The sequence below is a fragment of the Gouania willdenowi genome, chromosome 11 (assembly GCF_900634775.1).
Source record: "Gouania willdenowi chromosome 11, fGouWil2.1, whole genome shotgun sequence".
NCBI lineage: Eukaryota > Metazoa > Chordata > Actinopteri > Blenniiformes > Gobiesocidae > Gouania > Gouania willdenowi.
Genome location: NC_041054.1, coordinates 13745653 through 13767008, shown reverse-complemented (window position 1 = coordinate 13767008; position 21356 = coordinate 13745653). Strand labels below are relative to the sequence as shown.

Below are 21356 nucleotides of genomic sequence, written 5' to 3'. Positions count from 1 at the left end.
CATCTCAATAGGATTGAGGTCAGGACTTTGACTAGGCCACTCCAAAGTCGTCATTTTGTTTTTCTTCAGCCATTCAGAGGTGGACTTGCTGGTGTGTTTTGGATCATTATCCTGCTGTAGAACCCAAGTTTGCTGCAGCTTGAGGTCACAAACAGATGGTCGGACATTCTCCTTCAGGATTTTTTGGTCGACAGCAGAATTCATGCTTCCTTTTATCACAGCAAGTCTTCCAGGTCCTGAAGCAGCAAAACAGCCCCAGACCATCACACTGCCACCACCATATTTTACTGTTGGTATGATGTTCTTTTTATGAAATGCAGTGGTACTTTTAACGCCAGATGTAATGGGACACAGACCTTCCAAAAAGTTCACAGAATATTTAGTTACTTTTTGCTTAGCAGTGGTTTTGGTCTTGGAACTCTGCCATACAGGCCATTTTTTTCCCAGTCTCTTTCTTATGGTGGAGTCATGAACACTGACCTTAACAGAGGAAAGTGATGTCTGCAGTTCTTTAGATGTTGTTGTGAGGTCTTTTGTCACCTCTTGGATGAGTCATTGCTGTGCTCTTGGGGTAATTTTGGTCGGCCTGCCAATCCTGAGAAAGATCTCCACTGTTCCGTGTTTTGGCCATTTGTAGATAATGGCTCTCACTGTGGTTCCATGGAGTCCCAAAGCTTTAGAAATGGCTTTAGAACCTTTTCCAGATTTTAATTCCTTTTTTTCTCATTTGTTGCTGAATGTCTTTGGATCGCGGCATGATGTCTATAGATTTTGAGGATCTTTTGGTCTACTTTACTTTGTCAGGTTGGTCCTTTTTAAGTGATTTCTAGATGGAGAACAGGTATGCAGTAATCAGGCCTGGGTGTGGCTACAGAAATTGAACTCAGGTGTGATCAACCACAGTTATGTTTTAATAGGAGCTGGGGGGCAAACACTTTTTCACACAGGGCCATGTAGCTTTGGATTTTTTTCTTTCCTGATTAATAAAACCCTCATTTCAAAACTGCTTTTTGTGTTTAATTGTGTTATCTTTGACTAATGTTTAAATTTGTTTGATGATCTGAAACATTTAAGAGTGAAAAACGTGCAAAAAAGTAAGAAATCAGGAAGGGGGTACGCCACTTTATATGAAATGTTAAAACTACATTTAGTAAGTCAGAATAGAAGTTGTTTGGGGTTGTTTTTTATTGTTGTTTTGCTACACTTTTTGGTATTTTTATTTTGAAATATACTGTATATGAAATGCTTAATATACTTAAGCATATGAACTATTTTGCCCTTGATGGGTTCTATTTTTGTTCTTTATCTATTTTATTTTATTATATGTTAAAGCTGGAGATAAATAAAGATCCAGTCAAATGAAAACTATTTATCTACAAGAGAACACTGAAAGTGTTTGTGCTCTGTTTTAAAAATAGAGCAGGCTGTGACAATATACAGTATATTAAATATATATATTTTTTTATTTTTATTTTTTTATATCAAATTAGTTCACACACGCACAATAATGAGTCCAAAGTAAGTAAGTAGAATCACACAGTATATGAGGGAATGCCTTAGAAACAAATAAACACTCACAAATGTGAATAACCAGCTTTGATAAAATGCAAATAAGTCAGTCGGTGTAAATCAGGGCAGAATGGGAGATAATGTACAAACATTCACTCTGGGGATCTCTGCTGCTGTGAACAATATGAGTTCCTGCCAATATTATGATGAAGTTGAACAGACCAAATGCTGATAAGAGTCCATTTTGGTCTCCTGAGTTGAAACTCAGATTTTTGCACAACATTAAGATTGTAGTCGGCTAAATCTTTTACAGATATTGTTGACAATATGTTGAAATATTAAGCATAACAGTTACATTAAAATTATTATTATTAATAATAATAATAATAATAATAATAATTATTATTATTATTATTATTATTAATCACGTTAAAGCACAATTTTGTGAAATTTAGCAATATTAAAGACTTGCAGCTTGTTATTAAATTAAAAAAACCAAATCATTGATAAAAATGAAAATAATAAAAACCAAAATGACAAAATAAAATATATTATATATATTTTTTTACTAATATGCTGCAATCGGATGTTGTTCACAAAAGAATCTTAAACATTCTCACAATCGCTCTTTAATGTGATGGTTTTGACAGTTGCCTTGGTTATTTACATGTGCAGAATCTGGCTGCTGTGTGCAGTTATAGCCTCTGGTAAAAATTTGTGAATTTTACTGGTTATTCCCACCAACAGCTGAAAACAGAACGTGTCCTATTTTCCCTTTTTTTTTTTTTAATCTAACGCAAAATCAGCTTATACTGCTATTGGATAACTTACTGGCATGTCCTGCCTTCTACAATTCAAAACTACCTTAGTTCTGATTTCTTTGCATCTCATGTAAACATTGTAGTTTTGTTATTATTTGTTAAATAATTGTTTTGTAGTTTTTTTTTGTGTGTGCCTTTTTAAATTCAGTCATCATTACTTTTTTGGCACGTTAAAGAAATGTCAACTATAAAACTATGATGAAAATGTTCTGAGAATGAAATGAACACTGTTATTATCGTGTGATTAGGTTCCCTCTTATCTCCACTCAGGTGTTCTTCATTCCATGGTTACCTTCCCTCACTATTTATTGGAGTGTTTGTCTTTTGTTTGGTCTCCTCTACTCAGTCTGCTTGTGTCCTCTTCACGCTTCCCAGAAGGTTAGTCAGTATGCCAGTCAGTTAGTTTTATTTCTTTGTTTTGTACCAAGTCTTTTGTTTTCAAACCACTTCACCGTCGTTCTACTTTAATGCTCCAACTCAGTCCTTCCAACACCCAACGACCTGACAGAAATGTATTGAGCTGCAAAAAACACGTATCAGAAAACTAAAAGTAGAGTTTTGTCCAAACATGGGGTGAACTGGCCATCTGGCATGCCTGGCATCGTCCCGGCGAGCCGGTCCGGTCCGCTACATTTTTTATTTTTTTGACAAGCGAGTGGAGGCAGACATGGTAACAGGTGGCCAAAAATAGTCTAAAATTGGCAAAAATGTGGCCGGAAAAGAGTGTAGAGTGACTAAAATAGGCCAAAAACATTCAAGAATGGCCATAAAATGGGCAAATAAAAAGGAACCAGCTGGTATGTAATGGCAAAGGGTAGCTTAAATGGGCAAAATGTGGCAAACTATAGTGAAAAAGGGCAAAAATGTGGAACAAAAAGAGGCAAATTGTAGGGAAAAAGGAAACAAGTGGTTTTCATTGTGCAAAAGTTAGCTTATTTGGATGAAAGTTGCCAAAAAAAAATCAAGAAAGGACAAGAATTGGATAAAAGTGTCAAAATGAACTTCCAAAAATGGACAAAAAAAAGACGTATTTATTGGCAAAAGGTAGCTAAAGTCTGGAAAAAGTGTCAGGACTTTTTGAAAAGGGGCAAAAATGGGACAAAGGAATTTGCAAAATGGCCAATATCAATAGGTAAAAAGGGGTTAAAAAATTTCCCCCTTTTAAAGTTTTCTGGGGAAATAACAAATAAAAGTAAGACAAAGAGCCACATGTTGAGAATCACTGACTTAATAACGACTTCTACATGGCATCCTCTAATAATGTAGTGGGCTGATCTGGACATAAAATGCCAGGGCTACAGTTTTGTCCCGTCCACCCCTGTCCAAACACATTAGGATTCAACCATAACGAAATAATCACAATGTTGAATGACTATCATGTAAGTATACTTAGTGCATCACCCTCAACATGATCGATTCAAATGACAAAACATCAGGTTGCAAAGCCTAGTATGTTACTGAAGCTACTTCACTATAGTGATATTGTTTTACAATGGTTACCTTGGTAAAATCGATTATCATACCCATTATAAACTATTAGCTGAGCTTATTGGCAATGGAAACTACTGAAAGCTAAGGCAACCTTACCCTGACATCAGTGATGTTTGTTATCACTATTTTGCTCCTCTGGAGATAGTTCTACTATGTTACATCATTCACTTGTACACAAATGCTTGCTCTGATGCATTGCTCACTGAGCAGAAACACCAGGGAGGCCAGAATAGATCAATACAACCTGTTTTTCTGTTGCGAAACAATTGGTTTGTTGGACAGGACAAGGTACAATCTCCTATTCTGTGTATGAGTAAAATACTAATATAATTTAAAAAAAAAAAAAAGGACCTGGAGATATGTGGCAGCTGGTTGGAATTGGAACAGCCTTTGTGCCTGTAGGGGGCATTTGGGAGCGATGTAGGGTTTTATGGAATAACAGGAAGCAATCACATGCAGACATGCAAAAGAGCAGAATTCACGCTATGCAACAAATCACACAAGCACAGCAACACACGCACGCACACACAAACACACACAAAAGGCTCACACAGAGCCATTTACCTCCAGGATTTAAACTTCTGTCAGAAAAAGATTGGTATTGGTTTGATTTTGTGTTTCTGCCTTTGAGATGAAAAAGGACATACATCTGTGTTCTGCTGGACTGAGCCGGTTTGATAGAAAGGATCAGACAGAGGGGACAGAAAAGAAAAAAGAAAACCAGTGGGAAGGAAAACTGTGAACAGTTCTCCTGTGTCGGCTGCAGCCAGGGAATCCCCGGCGGCAAACACACACATATCTGGATTCATGATTGTCCTGTAATCACACTTTTATTGCAGGACAACGGGTCAGTTGATGACACATCATTTCTTTCATTTTCCTCCTTTGGGTGGGCAAGGCAAGACAATGTTAAACACCTGTCCTGGACGATGATTGATTGTAATATCTGTCGTTCGCACAGGACTAGGGGGTCATTCAATCTGTGTGCCCACCGATGAGAACTAGATTAAGGGATAGCAGAGTAAAAACAATAATACTGTTACATACACTCATCAACATGTTGAAAAATAATCCTCATTCCTAATTAACTATCAAAGATCAGGTGCTGAAACTCAACGAAGAAAGAGTGGAAAGCTTTGGGTTCAATGGCTGCCATGGCGATCATTGAAAAAACTTTTCTCACCCTCAATAATGAATGTGTCGTTCCCACTGCCAGTCACAGCTACAGTATATACTATCTGTACAGGAGCTGCGTAACCTGCAGATGCTAAGGGCGCGTTTGTCTTGGACAAACATGGTGAAGTAGCTTTTAGTTGTTATGCTGCAAAGAAGTGAAACAAACTGCCAGCAAATTTGAGCATTTCTTTAAATCCATGTTAAAAGCTTTTCTTTTCTCTGCTGTTTAAAACCAAAAGGGATATTTTTATTAATCGTTTTATTGTTGATTTAATGTTTTTATTTTTATTTTCAAGCTGTGCTCACAGTAATGCTTTTATTGATTTTTAAACTTGTTTCAATGTCCCATGATGCACTCTTTAATCATGTAAAGCATATTAAATTACCTTGTGTATGATATGCACTATACAAATAAAATTGCCACTGCCATTTGGAGGACTTCACAAATGGAAGGATAAAATGATTGCCTCACCCTATTAGTTATATACGTATAAAACTATATAATCCCAACCTTTAGCCAATTATTAGAGTTCCATCTCTGTTGTGTACTTCAAATCCAACTTTCTTTTGGTCCCTCATTATAGTGCATTCTGATGCTTTGTGTTCTACATAAACATTTGCCACACCTATCAATAAGACATAGAACCTGATTTCACAGTTGAAAGTACCTTCAGATGTGGACCAGGCATGATGGCCTTGTAGTGAGGAGTCCACATGGGAACTGTAACTATTCTGCACTTATGTAGAACCATAGGAGAGAAGTAACCTTTGCTAATGAGTCAGTCCACACAGGCTGGCCTTTGAAAAGTACCTTCAGCTACATTCATCAGCGATCACAGTGTAATTACACTTGAGCTCAGAGGGTTCCATGCAGAGGACAGAGTCCTAATCCTGTTCCCAGTCAGGTCTGTCATCTGGATGACTGATGATTGCTGCTGTGTTTCTGGGTAAGCCCTGTTTGTCTGGCAATTTCAATAATGTTGATGGCAGCGTGCGCGTGTTTGTGCAAGTGTGTAGTGAGGACAGGCACTTTTTTGTTTGCTCCTTTACCCATTCTAATCTGCCTTTACGGTAACCAGGAAGCCTCCATGAACAGACTAGTGTCCAACATGATCAATGCGTGTGTGTGTGTCTGCGCGTGACAATTATTCCCAAAAATAGAAATGACGAGCTAGCTTGAGCTTTCAGGTTACAATCCCAGGGGACACCTTTACTGCATGTTTGTGTTTGTGTGTGTGTGTGTGTGTGTGACTGAACCCACAACAAGGGTTACATAACATTAACCTTGCAATTCTCCCCTTGGCACAGCAGTGCACATCAGTTTGCGTTAAAATTAAAGTATAGAATGAAAATGACAGGCGCAGAGGTGATGAAAAATCACTCGTGTCAATAGGATGTTTGTTTTATCGTGGGAATATAAAGGACACAACCCCACTGTGTATACCAGGGTAATTCTGATCAAAATGTAAAATATTATTCATTGTAATACGTCAATTGTAGATTTAAACATGTCTGCATTATCTCATATTCATTCAATATGTAGAAACAAATATGTATATGTAATTAAACAAGGCCAAGATTTAATTATCAATATTATTCCATGCCTGTCAGTTGAGACGCTCTATGCAGGGGTTCATGGCAGGAGGACCCAAAGTAAAGAAAAACCTATAATTTTACATGGACATAATGGTTGGTCCGTTATTCTTACGTAGTTGGCTTATATTCACTTTGATAGGAAACCATTAAAATAGTTTAAACCATGGGGAAATATTCATTATACAGTATATTCAACCATTAATATTTTTATGGGGTTGATGGTTATGATTATTAGAGATGGGCCATATTATCAGCCAATCAATATTATCAGCCAATCAATATTATCAGCGCCTTTTTGCCATAAAATGTAGTATTGGTTGCTAATGGAATCAGTTTTACACCAAATTTTCAAAAACCGATATGTGCTTTTTTTTACATACAAAATTCTATAAATAACATGGCACTTTTTCCATAACTGAAGACCAAATCATTTTCTTATTTTGCACAGTTAATGTTATATGTGGAATGCATCCAGTGGGGCAATCACATTAAAAGTGGTAATGTGGTAAATAAATAATTCCATATATATATATATATATATATATATATTACTGGGCAATATATGAATACCAGCAAAAAGCCAAAATCAAACATCACTAATGATAATGTTTATGTTTTAACCGAACCCTGCCCTACTGAGAGGCAGAGGTACTGTCTGACTTTCAATCAATGAGACTCTATAAGTTATAATCTATAATCATGTACAAAATGAAGACACAATGAACTTGCTGGAATTATGTACACGTTACTTTATGAAAAGAAGAGACATAGACTAAAACTGCTCTGTCTGATTTTTTATTTTATCTATAGATATAAAAAGGATGACTAAACCAAATTGTGTGGGAAGAATCAAGACTTGCCTCCCTTTACTATATTTTGTATTTCTTCTCTGGCTTTGCCGTTTTGTTCCATGACCAGCCGCCGCTGTGAGTTCTTGAAGAACCAAAAAGAGAAAGGATTGTGATTGTGTGAATCATGAGGTATGGAAGCAATGTTTGCATATTTGTAAATTAGGATTAGAGGCCAGACTCGCAGCAGATTGATTGAACTGAGCCGTCTGTCTTCCTACCGTCTTAAGCCTCTTGGTGCCTACAGGAACGGAGAGATAAGGGGATTCGTTCTTATTTCATTTTTTTTTTTAGATTTACAGTGAAACTTTGTATAGACACCAACAGATGTAACCCCTTCACTGTCAAGCAGGTTGTTTTAAATCTGGGCATGAAGTCAATAGCTTAGACTGTGTCTTTAATACATGGTTTTATTATTGTTTTTTTTGTATCTACAGCTTTTTTAAATTGATGGTTCTTGGGTTGTTGACGGGTCATTAGCTTGTGCTATCACCCAGGTGCGTTTAAAGTGATGTGTACTATTATTATTACTGTTATACCTTGACACAAAAATGGAAATATTTACTGCATTTGTTTACTGCATTTTTTTTCTCCAATTTATATAATGCAAGTTTAAACATTTAAAAAAGAAGCAAAGTCATGGAAATGTTGGAAGTGTTCTGTAAAGGTTTACCAACTAAAAGACGTTCCATGACTGGCCAGTTTGGGTATACACTGGTTTTACCTGAAGTTTGTAAAATCTTTTCCTACTTCCTGCTTAGGACAGTAAATAAAGCACATGGAAATATGTTTGAAAATGGATGCTTAATCTTATTAGCATTTATTCTATCTTAAATGTGCTTTATTTACATCTTTGATCACATGACTATTCTCAGATGGAAGTTAATGTTGAATGTTGTTGTAAAGGACCAATGTTAGTTTGAAGTGAGCAAAATGGAGCATATTAAAAATGTTTCCATCTTCAAGATGCTTTTAACATTTCTTTCACCATCTTTCTCAAATTCTAAAAAAATTAAAAAAACAAATGGGACTATGATTGTTCTACCTCAATCTCCTTAAAAAACGTGGCAAATGTTAAAATAAATTAAAACAAGGATGCCCCTTCAATGCTGATGAAAGCGTTTTTTTTTTTCTTTTCTATGAAAGACATTAGCTAAAGATTAAAAAAGAAATCACATTTACTTTTGCCTATGTGTCAGACTGCCGTTTCATCTACTTATTACTTCAAGCATTTTACACTAATTAGTAACTTTATAAAGCTCCTAATGCTATCAGCATCTATGCAAGACAACATGTTGGACCTTTGGGTAAAACACAATTGTTTTCCACAACGACAGCAAAAGTTAGAAAATATATAATTGTTCACACCTTAAAAATGAAGCATGTAATGTGTAAAGTTTGCATGTTCTTGTTTGTCTTTTTCTTTACCAGGAACGTCACGTGTAAGAACAATTAGAGTCACTGAATCTTCTTTGTTTCTGTATGCAGGTTTATCCAGCTAGAGTAGCTTCCAGCAGGATAAACAGGAGATACGTAGATAATGAGCAAATGAATGTTTCAAACACAGGATCAAAAACACTGACCTCGGAGAATCTCTGAACATCCTGCGTGAGTGTCCCCACGCGGCTCCAGTTGTAGTAGTTGAGAAACTTCACCACTGCCGGGTTCACAGCGTTGTCTGATGGAACAGTGCGGAAGAAGTTGGGGTACTTCTTCTTGTCTGCCAGCACAGGCGTTGTCGCAGCAAAGGACAGCTGCAAAGAATATCAAGAGGGAAAGAATCAGAAATTAGAGGAAAAAAAACCCAAGAACAATATACTCTATGAAGAAGCACTTGAAAATACAATGTCAAACACAACAAAGCCCACTTTTGCTATAAGATGGTTAGATAAGGTTTTCATAATGCATATGGCAGTAAGAAATGTCATTATTTGAAAGTTTACATAAAGTATTAGATAAATCAACTTCAAATGTCAGCAAAATAGCACCTTCAAATTGTCTAGATATCTAGTCATACATACCCCTGTATGCATGACCTTTAAACTGTGTGTGTGTGTGTGTGTGTTTACTGTTTACTGTTTGAAAGCCTGTGCACCGCCATGTTGAAATGACGTAAATGATGATGCAAATCGTCTCTTTTCATTCCATTGAGTTCTATAGGAGGTGAAGCATTCAGGATCATTTAGCAGCTTTTTCAGTCAAAATGACAACTTGTGTTGCTTTGGGTTGCTCTAAAAGTCAGTAAAAGTTAAAAAAAAAAAAAAAAGAGTCGACGTAAACCTCTTTTGTTTACCAAAATTTGATGAACAAAAGAGGTTTATATCGACTTTTGTAACTTTTACTGTTAGGCATAGATCTTCTAATAACATTTCAAAGGTTTTAGGCCACATTTGTAAAAACAGTGGAGGATCCCTTTAAAATACTATTTTAAAAAATAAACTAAAACCTAATCAGCAAAGACTAGGCAGCAAGAATTTTGAGATTTTAACAAAGCTGAAACAGCTTTTTTTAATTGAATGATTAGTATTTATTTTTGTTCTTCTTATACTGTTGCTGAAAATGTGAAATTCTCCTCCGGGGATCAATAAACGTGTACATTAATTTAATAAATATTTTTGTCATATGTTGTATTTTACTTGTGAGCGTAAATCTTTTATTTTGTAATTTTGGACACAGGAATCAGGCAAATATTTGGCTGCATCTAAAAAAAAAAAACAGGGAGATTCAGAAGTTTCCAAGCCAAAGTTTGAGATCTCCTGAAAATGTAGTTGCTGCTGCTGAGTTGCGATAACAAGGCACCGTGCTCCACTTTCAGTGTCCTATCTGTGTTAATTTAATGAGCGATCTCCATCAGTGCATGGTTAATTACATACTTTGTAGAGATTAAGCAGAACTTGTTATTCACGATAGCGATCAACGCGAGGATATTATTATTCTGAATAATTCAGACCAAGAGGGTCACGGTGCTCGAGCACCTCCTAACTTTAAAGATAAAGATGGATCCGTTTATTTTGACCTTATCCACTCATAGGCTGCATCATCCATTAATCACGCTGCTGATCTTCTCAATGTAAACGCGCGTTACTAAAAAGTGATAAATTGCGTTAAAACTGAAACGTAAGTAACCAGTGACTCGCTCTAAATGGCATATCTTGTTGTTATGAATGAACTCAACCCAGACAGGTTTTATAGTCACACATGAATAAAATAACGTTCAAAAAACAACAACAAAATGGACTGCAGCCATCATTTATGCAGAGATCGAGACCCTTATCTCCCTACCATTGTTAAAACCTAACAACATCCAGCCCGTCTCAGAAGAACTCTAAAAGTCCCCTCAGCATCGCTGTAAACACGATGGTTTTATTCACTGACACAGGCACAACGCTTTGACTGATCTCTAACAAGAGAATGTGATATTTTCAACAAAACACTTTCTCTTCTTGACTGCATCGGGAAAGCACCTCATGATTAAAACAACAAAAGGGAGAAGCAATATGTAGTATTGTATGTATATATGATCATTCGACCTCCCCGAGGCATTTCAAGTTCATGGAGGTTGTGCTGGGAAAATGCTTTCTCCTCCATGTACCGTTTTATTTGTTTAATTTGTCACAACGCAGCGCTGAAGGGGAAACCCCATTGGAGGTGCAACTGGAAGAAAAATAACTAAAATGTCAGATTTCACAGTGTCATGAGCAAAAAGGAGTGTTGACCTCTAAGCTATTAGCAGTTTATGAAGCCGGTTTAATAGCCGTGGAAACCTTTGAAAGGTAGGAAAAAAATAATTAAACACTTTCTTTCATTTGACACTTACCATTAGAACAAAACATCATGTTAAAATGACAAAAATTACACAAAGCTATTTGACAATCACCATCCTTTTTCAAGACCGCATTGCAAAATCAGTTAAAAGCTGTATTTTAACCAATAAATCCAATGTATGGGATGCCTGCAGGGACACCAAGTGGTTTCATGTAATTGTATCTAGCTGCATTTCATAGGTTGTGATTTCATATCAATTGACAATATTATCGGAATGGTCTGCCAAATCTGAGCTTAGTCCAGTGACATATATAATTAATACAGTATTTATTATTATTTAACAACTTAGCCTATACAAGAAGACAGTCATCAACATCCCCCACCAGATTGGTTGTCATTATAACTCACAACCTTTTCCTAAATGTCCTAAAACTAAGAACTTAGATAAATACATATTATCACATCAGAATATAAAATTACTATCTATCTTAAACAGTTTGTAAGAATAGCTGTCCCCTTTGAAGATACCTCAAACAGAGTAAAGAAAAACGGAACAAGGGCAATAACTCTGGAAATAATAATTGCACGCTTCTCATTTTCTAACTCCATCAAGGTATTGATACCCTGAAGCCACACACAGAATTTGGTTATCCTACCTTAAACAGCTTCTGAGAAAAGCTGTCCCCTTTAACTCGGATGGACAGACGGACGGAGCTCAAACCTATATCCCCCTTCACACTTTGTGGTGGAGGATAATAAACTTTTGGTGATAGAATATTTTAATCACTTTCCACTTATGACTACATTTTCCTTATATTGGTATTGTTTTAGAAAAGTATACACGCCTATTCTCCAGTACACAGGATCTTGGTTAAACCAGTGTAACCCATCTTAAAAGCTCTGCTATAATATTTCTACTCCAAATAGCTGGAAAACTACAGATCATTTATGAGTGATACTTTGGTTTGTGGCTTTCTGATTACATGCTGAAATATGGACAAAGTGATTGTAAAATGCATACAGACTACTCCATCTGTATTCATATAACATTAAGCAAGAATGGGCCCACAGGTCACTAACAATAATACATAATTGGCCTAAGTATGTATTTTGCTGACACGCAGTAGCTATAACAAAGGAAGATAAAGAATAAATTAGGAGAATAGATAAATGTGGTGATGGCATGCTAAAGTCTTGCTACATTTACAGTTTTTCCTTGAAATGTAATATAAAAACATTTAAAATTAAAATGTAAATCAATAATGTGAATAAAAAAAAAACAGTTTTAAAAGATAAAACAGTGAAGCTGGCCCTCCATCACTTTACTGTTTGATATAATTCTAGTATAGTGATGAAATGTGCCAGTGGGCTTAGACTTGCACCATTAAATTCGTCATATTTTTCCAAATTCCAAATAAAACCTAATGTGGTGGGTCAGTCTGGGTCAGTTGAGGCTTAATTTTATAGAGCAGTGTGCATTAAGTCACTCAAGAATAGAAGGAGATCCACTGCGATATTTAAAGCCTAGTCTTGTCTTCATCTAACTGAGCAGACTTTTTTTTTTTCCGAAAAGAAAATCCAAATATAGTCTCATATCGCACATCTGAGAGCGCTGGCTTATGTAAGAGGGTTTCAAAAGCAACTGGTCAAAATAGGACAGGTTTGTGTGAAGAGCTTTTTTTTCCCATGTACACGCGGAATGAAGGAACACCAAGATGAAGACACCTACTCTCACTAAGCCAAACTCTCTCAGACCTCTGCCAGTAATTAAAACCATGACTCCAGGCGACTCACCGACCACAAGGTCACTGAGGCTTTGGTTAACACGACTGAGACATTGTTTGACCCGTTTTTATGAAGACTCCAGTTGAATCACTGATTTCATTACTGGGTTGATCTTGTTAGACACTTAATATGCACAGGCGCGTATCACAATATATCTGAGGTCACTGCATTTGCATAGCTGCACCTTATTTTAAACCTAAAATTTTTTTTACAAAAATCAGACGTGTTTATGCAACAGAACAAAACTGTATGAATAATAGATCACATCCACGCAAACAGAGAAATGGAGCGTGATATTGTTGTGAAGATGATTCAGTAACTCAGGAAAAGTTATACAACTTCATAAATCTGACCAATTATATTAATGTGTCATTTTTTGACTACTCATAGATGGGGTTGGGCATCATTTGGATTTTAACGATTCCGATTCTCAATTTCGATTCCTGTATAACATATATTGTTTGTATATTTGGAGCTGTAACGAAATGAATTTCCCCCTGGGATTAATAAAGTATTTCTGATTCTGATTCTGATTAAACGATTCTTGATTCCGATTCTTTGAGTTGTACAGGTAAACAGATCACAGATTTCACAGGAGAATTTTTACATTTGAAAAAGCCTTTACACTGGCCATTTTTATGAATTCACTTGGTTGATACAGTTTAATTTGGTTGTTGTACTGTAACTAAGGTATTAAATTACAAAGGTCCCCAAATGTAACTGTAAAACGGAAGCTTGCTGAAATAACACTACAAACAAGTTGGCGATGACGCACTGGTGATGACATAATCCAAGATGGCGGCGGCCCGGACTCCAGCCTAGACTATTTAATAAGAGCCTTAAAAGACATGTATATAAGGAAAAGAGTGGTGGAGGGAGGCATAAACATGCAGACTTTCACACGGACACACACAGACTTATTAAACACGCATGGACCTCGGTAAATGCGGTAAATGGAACAGGCTTCACCGGACGGCTGGCACTAGGACCCGGAGGTGGAGTAAATGTGTCCCCGTACTGCATGTACAGGCTGTAATATCACAAAGTTTATCATTTCACCTCTGGTTAGAGCTACTATCTTTACCAGGGAGCAATTAATTTTTTCCTGGTGATTGTTTTCCAGAGTTTTATTATTGGGCTTTTTACCGGTGATTAGCTCCAATCTCCCTTCTGCTCCGCGGTCCAAACTGAAACTGTGACCAGACGCGCGCTCACTCACACACTCACTCACGCACTCACACACTCACACAGCAGTTGCTACAGTCACGTTCTTACACAAACCCAGCGTAAACAAACTAGTGCGGGCATTTAGGAATAAAAAAAAACAATCAAATCGCAAACATCTTCGTAACGGTTCCGGAACCGGACGTGCCCAACCCTACTCATAGATTACAATACCTCTTCAACTCTCTGTTTGGATGTTAGTTCAGACTATGTGCTGAACACATTACACCTTGTAAGCTCCGTACTTTGTTTACTGGACATCTGCAAACCCATTCAGTTAGTTTTCCCAGCCTGGCCTGATAGTAGAGCTTCTTCTTTACTGCTGACTTCACTTTTGTACACACTGTTTTTTAGGCTCTAGGGTCTTGTATAGCGAATTTACAAGCCCCACAACATGTTGGACATTCATGCTCAGTGATAACGAATTAAAAGCTTGAGGGAGAGCTAAACATTAACAACTGTGTTCGTAAATACCCACAGGGAAGATCTCACTGTTGCAAAATGTGTATTACTTTTTTATGCTCGACAACAACATGATGCAATGGAATCTGCTGCAAAAAAGCAAATTATGTAATTAGTTTGGTTGATATGTGAATTGTGGTATAATGAAACCATTTGTAAAGAATGGCCATCACATAATATCAATACAAACCAATTACAAATATTTTATACTACTATTTCATACTTTCTCTGCTATAATTAGGCTATTTATTCAACAAAATGCAATAGTAATCATTAATTTAATAGTAATAGTAACATTTGTAGCCATTCTGCTGTGCAACACACATCACTGTAGCCCTTAAGAGGTAGAACCTGATAGAGCTAATCTGATCTCTCTATGCCCGATCACGATGACATGGAGTAACCTTGTTTTCTAAATGTATTACAAAAACATGTGCTAAGTGTTATGGCAGGCAGATCAAAATGTACGAGTTCATACATTTCAATTTAAAATAACTCTCCAGAACTAAACACCTCGACAAACTCAAACCAACCCTGATATTTGGGTTGTCACTCCAAAATCTTTTCGTCTCTTTGCATAATAGTGTTCTTTGAAGGGATAACACATGCAGAATAAGGAAGATGCAGGAGCGTGTTTAATCACACTGACAGATCTAATAGGATTGATTGGTCCTCGAGGGGCTATTTGTGTTGTTGGCCTTTGAATAAGGAGGTGGCTATTGCAGAGAAGCTCAATAAAAGATCAAAAGTGAATGGATATCAGTAACAACTCATAGATTTCAGCTGCTCATATGTTTGGTTTAAATCACGCAATCAACCAACTTCAGAATGCAAAGTCCTATTTTAACATCACAGCAAATGAGTATGTGAAGAATTCTTAAAACTGAACCATTGGATGCAACATTTTTGCGATGTGGACTTGCACACTTGTTTTTTAACAAGATAGTTAAAAGAATGACAGGCGCTGACAGGGCAAATCCAGCTCAGCCAAGCCACACTCATTATCTCTTGCCTTGCCAACAGCACAGCAGAATCAAAGCCATCCATCCTGCCTGCATCCCAGGACCTCTGAAAGAGTAATAGCGAGGTGATAGTGGAACTGTTGATCAGGAAGCTTGCAGGTGGTCTTTGGGTTTATTCAATATTCAAGAGAGACATTTGGTACACCACGGGAGTTCCTAGCTGGAGAGTTAAGGGTGAGGGATAAGCTTTGGACCCCACACTGACTGTATCCCGATATCATTAGCAACAGGACAGAAGGGGGGAAGGGAAAAAACAATCAATTGATTGAGAAGCCCATTGGAAGCACAGTCAAGTATGACGAAGGCGTGGAGACAGTGAAGGAAATGTCACTAACTTGAGAAAAAGGCCCCAGTTAAAGAAAAGTTGATCTGTGTTAGTGCACAGCGTTCATGCATCTCCACATATCAGGCCCGATTATCACATAGCTCACTTGTGCATGTGTTGGTGGAAAACCGTAACCCATTTTATCCAATTATGGAAAGAGATGTGCAGCAGTAAATTCAAGTCATCTTATTTTATGGTTGAGTAAGTTGGGTGTTAAATTGAGGGGAGTAATTCTGCTTGTTTCCTTAACCATCTAGCTCTTTGAAGAGAGAATGACAGAGATCATAATGCTACTTAAATATCTGATGTAGGAGTTTGAGACAGGAAAAAAAATGCATTCCATTCCAACCTGCTGTCATAGTTTGGAGATAACAAAAGCATACAAATCAATATTGCAAACACTACAGTGCTAATGCTGATAGAAAGAATACTCTTTCAATGACTATATTAAAGCCAGTCATCCACACAAACAAAATTATAATTCTTTTTCTGTATTCCACATTGCTTAATAAAAAAACTACAACAATCACTATAAACTGTTGGATTTTTCACCCAGGTTGGATTATTTTTCTGTTTTGAAGGGCTCTCCAAGAGGACACGGTTGCTGTCAACAACACTGTAATCTGACACGTGCACATAAAAACAGTGAGAGCGGATAATGCACATCATCACATCTTTTGCCCGCTAACCACACTCTCGACAGGTGAGTGATGTGACGGTGGCCTCCACTCTAACAGCTTATGGTCTGCAGCCATCTGTACTCTAATGTGTCAATCATGTAGCTAATACCAGCATGTGCACACTCATGCGTACGCATGATTTGTCTGGGTTTGCTGGACCCTACATATTACCGCAATATGTCACTACGTTTTCAGGTCAGTGGTTCTCGACATTTATTTTAATGCTGTCACAAATTAACATCTGAATATTAACTGCAGGCACAAGTTAGTCAGATGGCTTCCTTGGGTGGACTTTTTCCTGACCCCAGACGACCATAGAAGAAATTATTTTAGGAGGACATTACAGGGCTAAATGATGTGAACCTGAACTTCTAATGGGATTAAATCCTGAGTTGCTTTAATATTTAAAGACAGGACTAGTTCCTTCATATAATGTGACCAACGTTCATCAATTGCACAATGTTTGGTGTTTGGGTTGGCCTTGTCAGGCACTTAATAGCACATGTAGTAGAGAATGGGGTTGGTTGTCACACTCGTTATAACTTGCCCAATAGAGGGCACTGTCACAAAAACATTGACATTGAAATTACTTTTTTCATGGCCATTTGGAAATATTAAAGCTGTAGTATGTACGTCTTTTTGGGCGTCATCTGGTCAAAAATAATACCTTTTCAGCATATTGCAATTCAAAGTGTTCTGAGAGGAGACTGAACCTCTACACCTTCTCTTTCTACAAACCATGTGCTCCATGAGCTGTTTTGAGCGTTACTATTTGTTGCTCAACTAAAGTCGATGCACATTCACGTCCTATCAGTAGTGAAGGTGCAATGGCAGGCATTGTGGCAGGAAAAGTCCCCAGGCACAAGGACTTACACAGTAAAGTAAGCCAAAAAAGGAAGTATTAAGTATTCATTGAAATCAATATTGATTTGTGTCTTTTATGTAAAGGAACATGTGGAATAATTTTGTTAAAAACACAGAGAATGGACAAACTTTGCCAGATGTTAATGGCAAATGGACTTGATTTATATTGCGTTTTATCTGTACACTGAAGTAGTCTCAACACGCTTTACAGATCAGCTCATTCATCTATTCACACACCAATGGGTCTGAGCTGCCATGCAAGGCGCTAGTCGACCACTAGGAGCAACTTAGGGTTCAGTGTCTTGCCCAAGGACACTTCGACACGTAATAATTTGACAGCCGCCAAGGTTAGTGACGTCTGCATGGTGAAAAAACTACAAATTTCTGAAAATGAACTAAAAGCACCTTTATAACACTTTCCCCTGATATAATCTAAAAAATCACACGGTTTGAATGTAAATCAAAGGAAAAGAGGCTACCAGGCTTCGAGGAACAAAAGTGAAACTAAAACGTTGAGAATGGTTGCTCACATTCACCTTCCACTCTGAAATATGAATTATGTTGAATAAGTGGCTAAAAATGTCTCTGATCCCTTTTCACTGAACCACAGTGTCTGTTTTATGTCATTTACAATCTGATAACATGTCTTCCATATAAAAACAAATGGGTTTTAGATTATTTATTTAAAGTTATTCAAGGCATATTATTGCATTGGTACGGTCATTGAATTTCCGTGAGCGCTCGGGTGTGTGTTTCCCTTTAAATGTTGCAAGGAATTGTGGGTCAGCATTTTCTCATCTCCTCTGGTAAAGGATGCATCAGTGTTTCCTAGGCTAAAGGAGGTAAAAAAAAAGGAAGCATTGAGCCTCCTTTCCTGAGCTTAAGAAGAACTCGGACGCTCTTCATCACGGCCGCCACTTAAACACGTCTGGGGGGTGAAAGAACAGTGAATAGTAAAGGAGAAAGGAGGGACTATTCGGACGCAGCCATAGACAGGTATAGACTCGGATCGAACCCCAAACCTCCTAATCAGAAGACGACCCCTCTACCACCTGAGCCAATGGTAGTGAGGGGGGTGAAGTTAAATCAAAGACATGCACTGCCAAGACGTTTGGGATAAATTACAACACTAGAAAGATACTGCACCAAAATAGATGACCAAGAGACTGCAGGGAGGGATGTCTGCCCACACACATAGCCCAGTGGGTTCTGTGAAGAACTGTATGGCTATTTTGGCCAAAATATCTCCAAAATTCAAAGTTATCATCATTTAAAGGGGACATATCATGCTAAATCCACTTTTTTAGCCCTTAAATGCATTTTGTTGTATATTTAGAGTGCTTAGAAGTACAGAAAAAATCAAATTAGTCTCTTCAGGTGCTCCGTAGATATCTTTATATTCTGTTTTGGTCATATTTTTCAATCTGTTTCGATTTTTCTATTCTCTATTAAGTTTTTTGAACTATTACGTCACAGTATTTGCAGCGGAACTGCCAAATTAGGACATCGACTCCAGGCCCAACACTTCGAGCAATCCGCCATTTTTATTTCTCGCGGCGATTTTGTAGTCCAAGCTCAAGGATGCCGAAGTTACGAGAGGATAAGTCAAAATGTTTGGTTGTTGGATGTAGTAACCCACACGCTTCATTACACCGTCTCCCAGCATCAGAACCTTTTCGAAGTGCCTGGTTGAGTTTTTTTTTCACGGAAATGTACCCACATCTGTGGGTAAGGTCATTTTTGTGTGCACGAAGCACTTCAAGGATGACTGCTTCATCAACCTCCGCCAGTATAAAGAAGGATTTGCCGAAAGACTTTGTCTGATTGAGGGTTCAATTCCTTCTATCTTTGGAGATGACAAACAGAGCACTTCGGTAAGCTGTAAATAACGCTAAAAAGTGTGATGATAAGACGTCCCTGTCATTGTTTTGTTAGCATTAGCAGCTGCTTAGCAGTTGCACCGTCTTCAGACTTCATATGTTAGCGCTGTGTGCTCGTTTTAGATCCTTGATGATATGGCCTACGTGATTTAATTTAAGTCTAAAGTTTTCATTAGTCATTTCATTTTGCCGTTTTTGGCTCCAAAAAGACTGTATTAAAATGCATTTCGTGACATTAGCTTGGCGCTAGCGTTAGCTCGGTGCTTGTTAGGGTTCTGCAGGTTCATCATCTTCATTTTCATCTCGCTCCGCCAGGTCAGACTCTGGCTCGAACATGTAAGGCTGGATGGACAAGTCTTCCGTTGTTGACATTTTGTAAATAACCTCTGAATAAAAAGTTTATGCGCCGCTACATAACCATATCTCTTCTATCAAACTTCAAAAATGGCCGAGCAGGGTGGAGTTGAACCGAGTGTCACCTCTGTATCCTGAAGAGGGGGCGGGGTATGAAGTGTCTCATTTGCATTTAAAGAGACCGCACCAAAACGAGTTGCTTTCAGTAGCATATCAGAAAAGGGGTAGAAAAGGGGCCTGTGGAGCTATAATAATGAGGAATTCAGACCCAAGCATTGCAGTTCCGCTTTATATAGACCACAACTGTATGATTTATATCTAAAAAGAAAGGATTTAAAACCATGATATGTCCCCTTTAAAGAAAAACAATAATAAAAAAAATCCAATTGAAATAATATGGGACAACTGACCCTAAGATGTGTTGATGAGGAGATATTCACACAAGAGTAAAAAATTGTGACGACCAACCCTGTTTTCCCCATTCTTCAGCTGTATTTAAACTTTTCTGCTTGTGACTGCATAAAAATTTCCATTCAAACATGCGGTCAAGGAATCTCTGCACGAGGCATTCATTTATTTGATGCCGTTATTTCTGACCATCTTGCACTGACTTACCACACACAAATGTTTCCTCCTACGAAGACCCTCCATTATTCATACTGCTCAGTCTTTTCCAAAACCACACATCAAAGACAAATGCTAGAGGATTAACAAGGAATGTGAGTAACAGGCAGAAAGTCACGGAACTGTCACAAAAAAAGATTTGAATTAAAAAAAAAAAAGATTTTATATTAATGTGTGCATGGGAAGATGTAGAAAAGCAGATTGAAATGTTGACTTCATTTTAAGAACACTATAGTCTCTGTACTTTAGTCCGGTACAGTGGTAGAACCACCACCATGACAAATGGAATGTGTTTTCAATTTCTAGAAGTTTCTAAGGGTTCAACTCAGTTCCTTGGGGGTTGAGATTTGTGTGTTTTCTATGCTTCAGCAGAGCTTTGTGATCTCAAAGCTCTGCTGAAGGCTGAATAACAAGCCACTCCTTGCAATCTGTTGTGTTGGAACAGGGCTAATGTCTAAAACATGCAGGGCAGCGGTGATGCAGGAACAGTTTGAATCCATTGGCCATAGACTCAAAAGGAGTTGGTATAAACTAAAAGGGTTTAAGGCTAATCAAACAAAAAATTATTTCATACTAAAGACCAAACACATGAGCACATGTGTCCAACAGTTTCACATGATGGCAAAAAAAGCATGTTGATGGGAGTGTGTGTGTGGGTCATATTAGATAAAGAGCTTTCATATGGTATTAATCAATACAAAATGCATTCATCTTGGGGAACTGACTGCGCATGTGCAAACACATAAAAACACTATGGGAACAGAGGGAGAGCAGCAATGTTTTGGGAGGGGGTGTGGCCTCCTCCTGCCTTACAGCGGAGTGAGACTGTGCAGCGTCTCTGCCGTACCAGAAAATAGCGCTGTTAAGTAATTTGGGCAATGAAACGCACAAAATGCTGACACTCTCAAACTTATAGGTACTGTAGGCTAT

The 21356-nt window shown here is 37.6% G+C and overlaps 1 protein-coding gene across 1 annotated transcript in view; it reads right to left on the bottom strand.

Moving 5' to 3' along the window:
* gabbr2 (gamma-aminobutyric acid (GABA) B receptor, 2) overlaps nucleotides 1–21356 on the bottom strand; it is a 186915-nt gene that overhangs the window by 73436 nt on the left and 92123 nt on the right. Inside the window, exon 3 of the mRNA XM_028460785.1 lies at nucleotides 9025–9195. Within this exon, the coding sequence (XP_028316586.1) occupies nucleotides 9025–9195 (171 nt within the window). The remainder of the gene's footprint in view (nucleotides 1–9024; nucleotides 9196–21356) is intronic.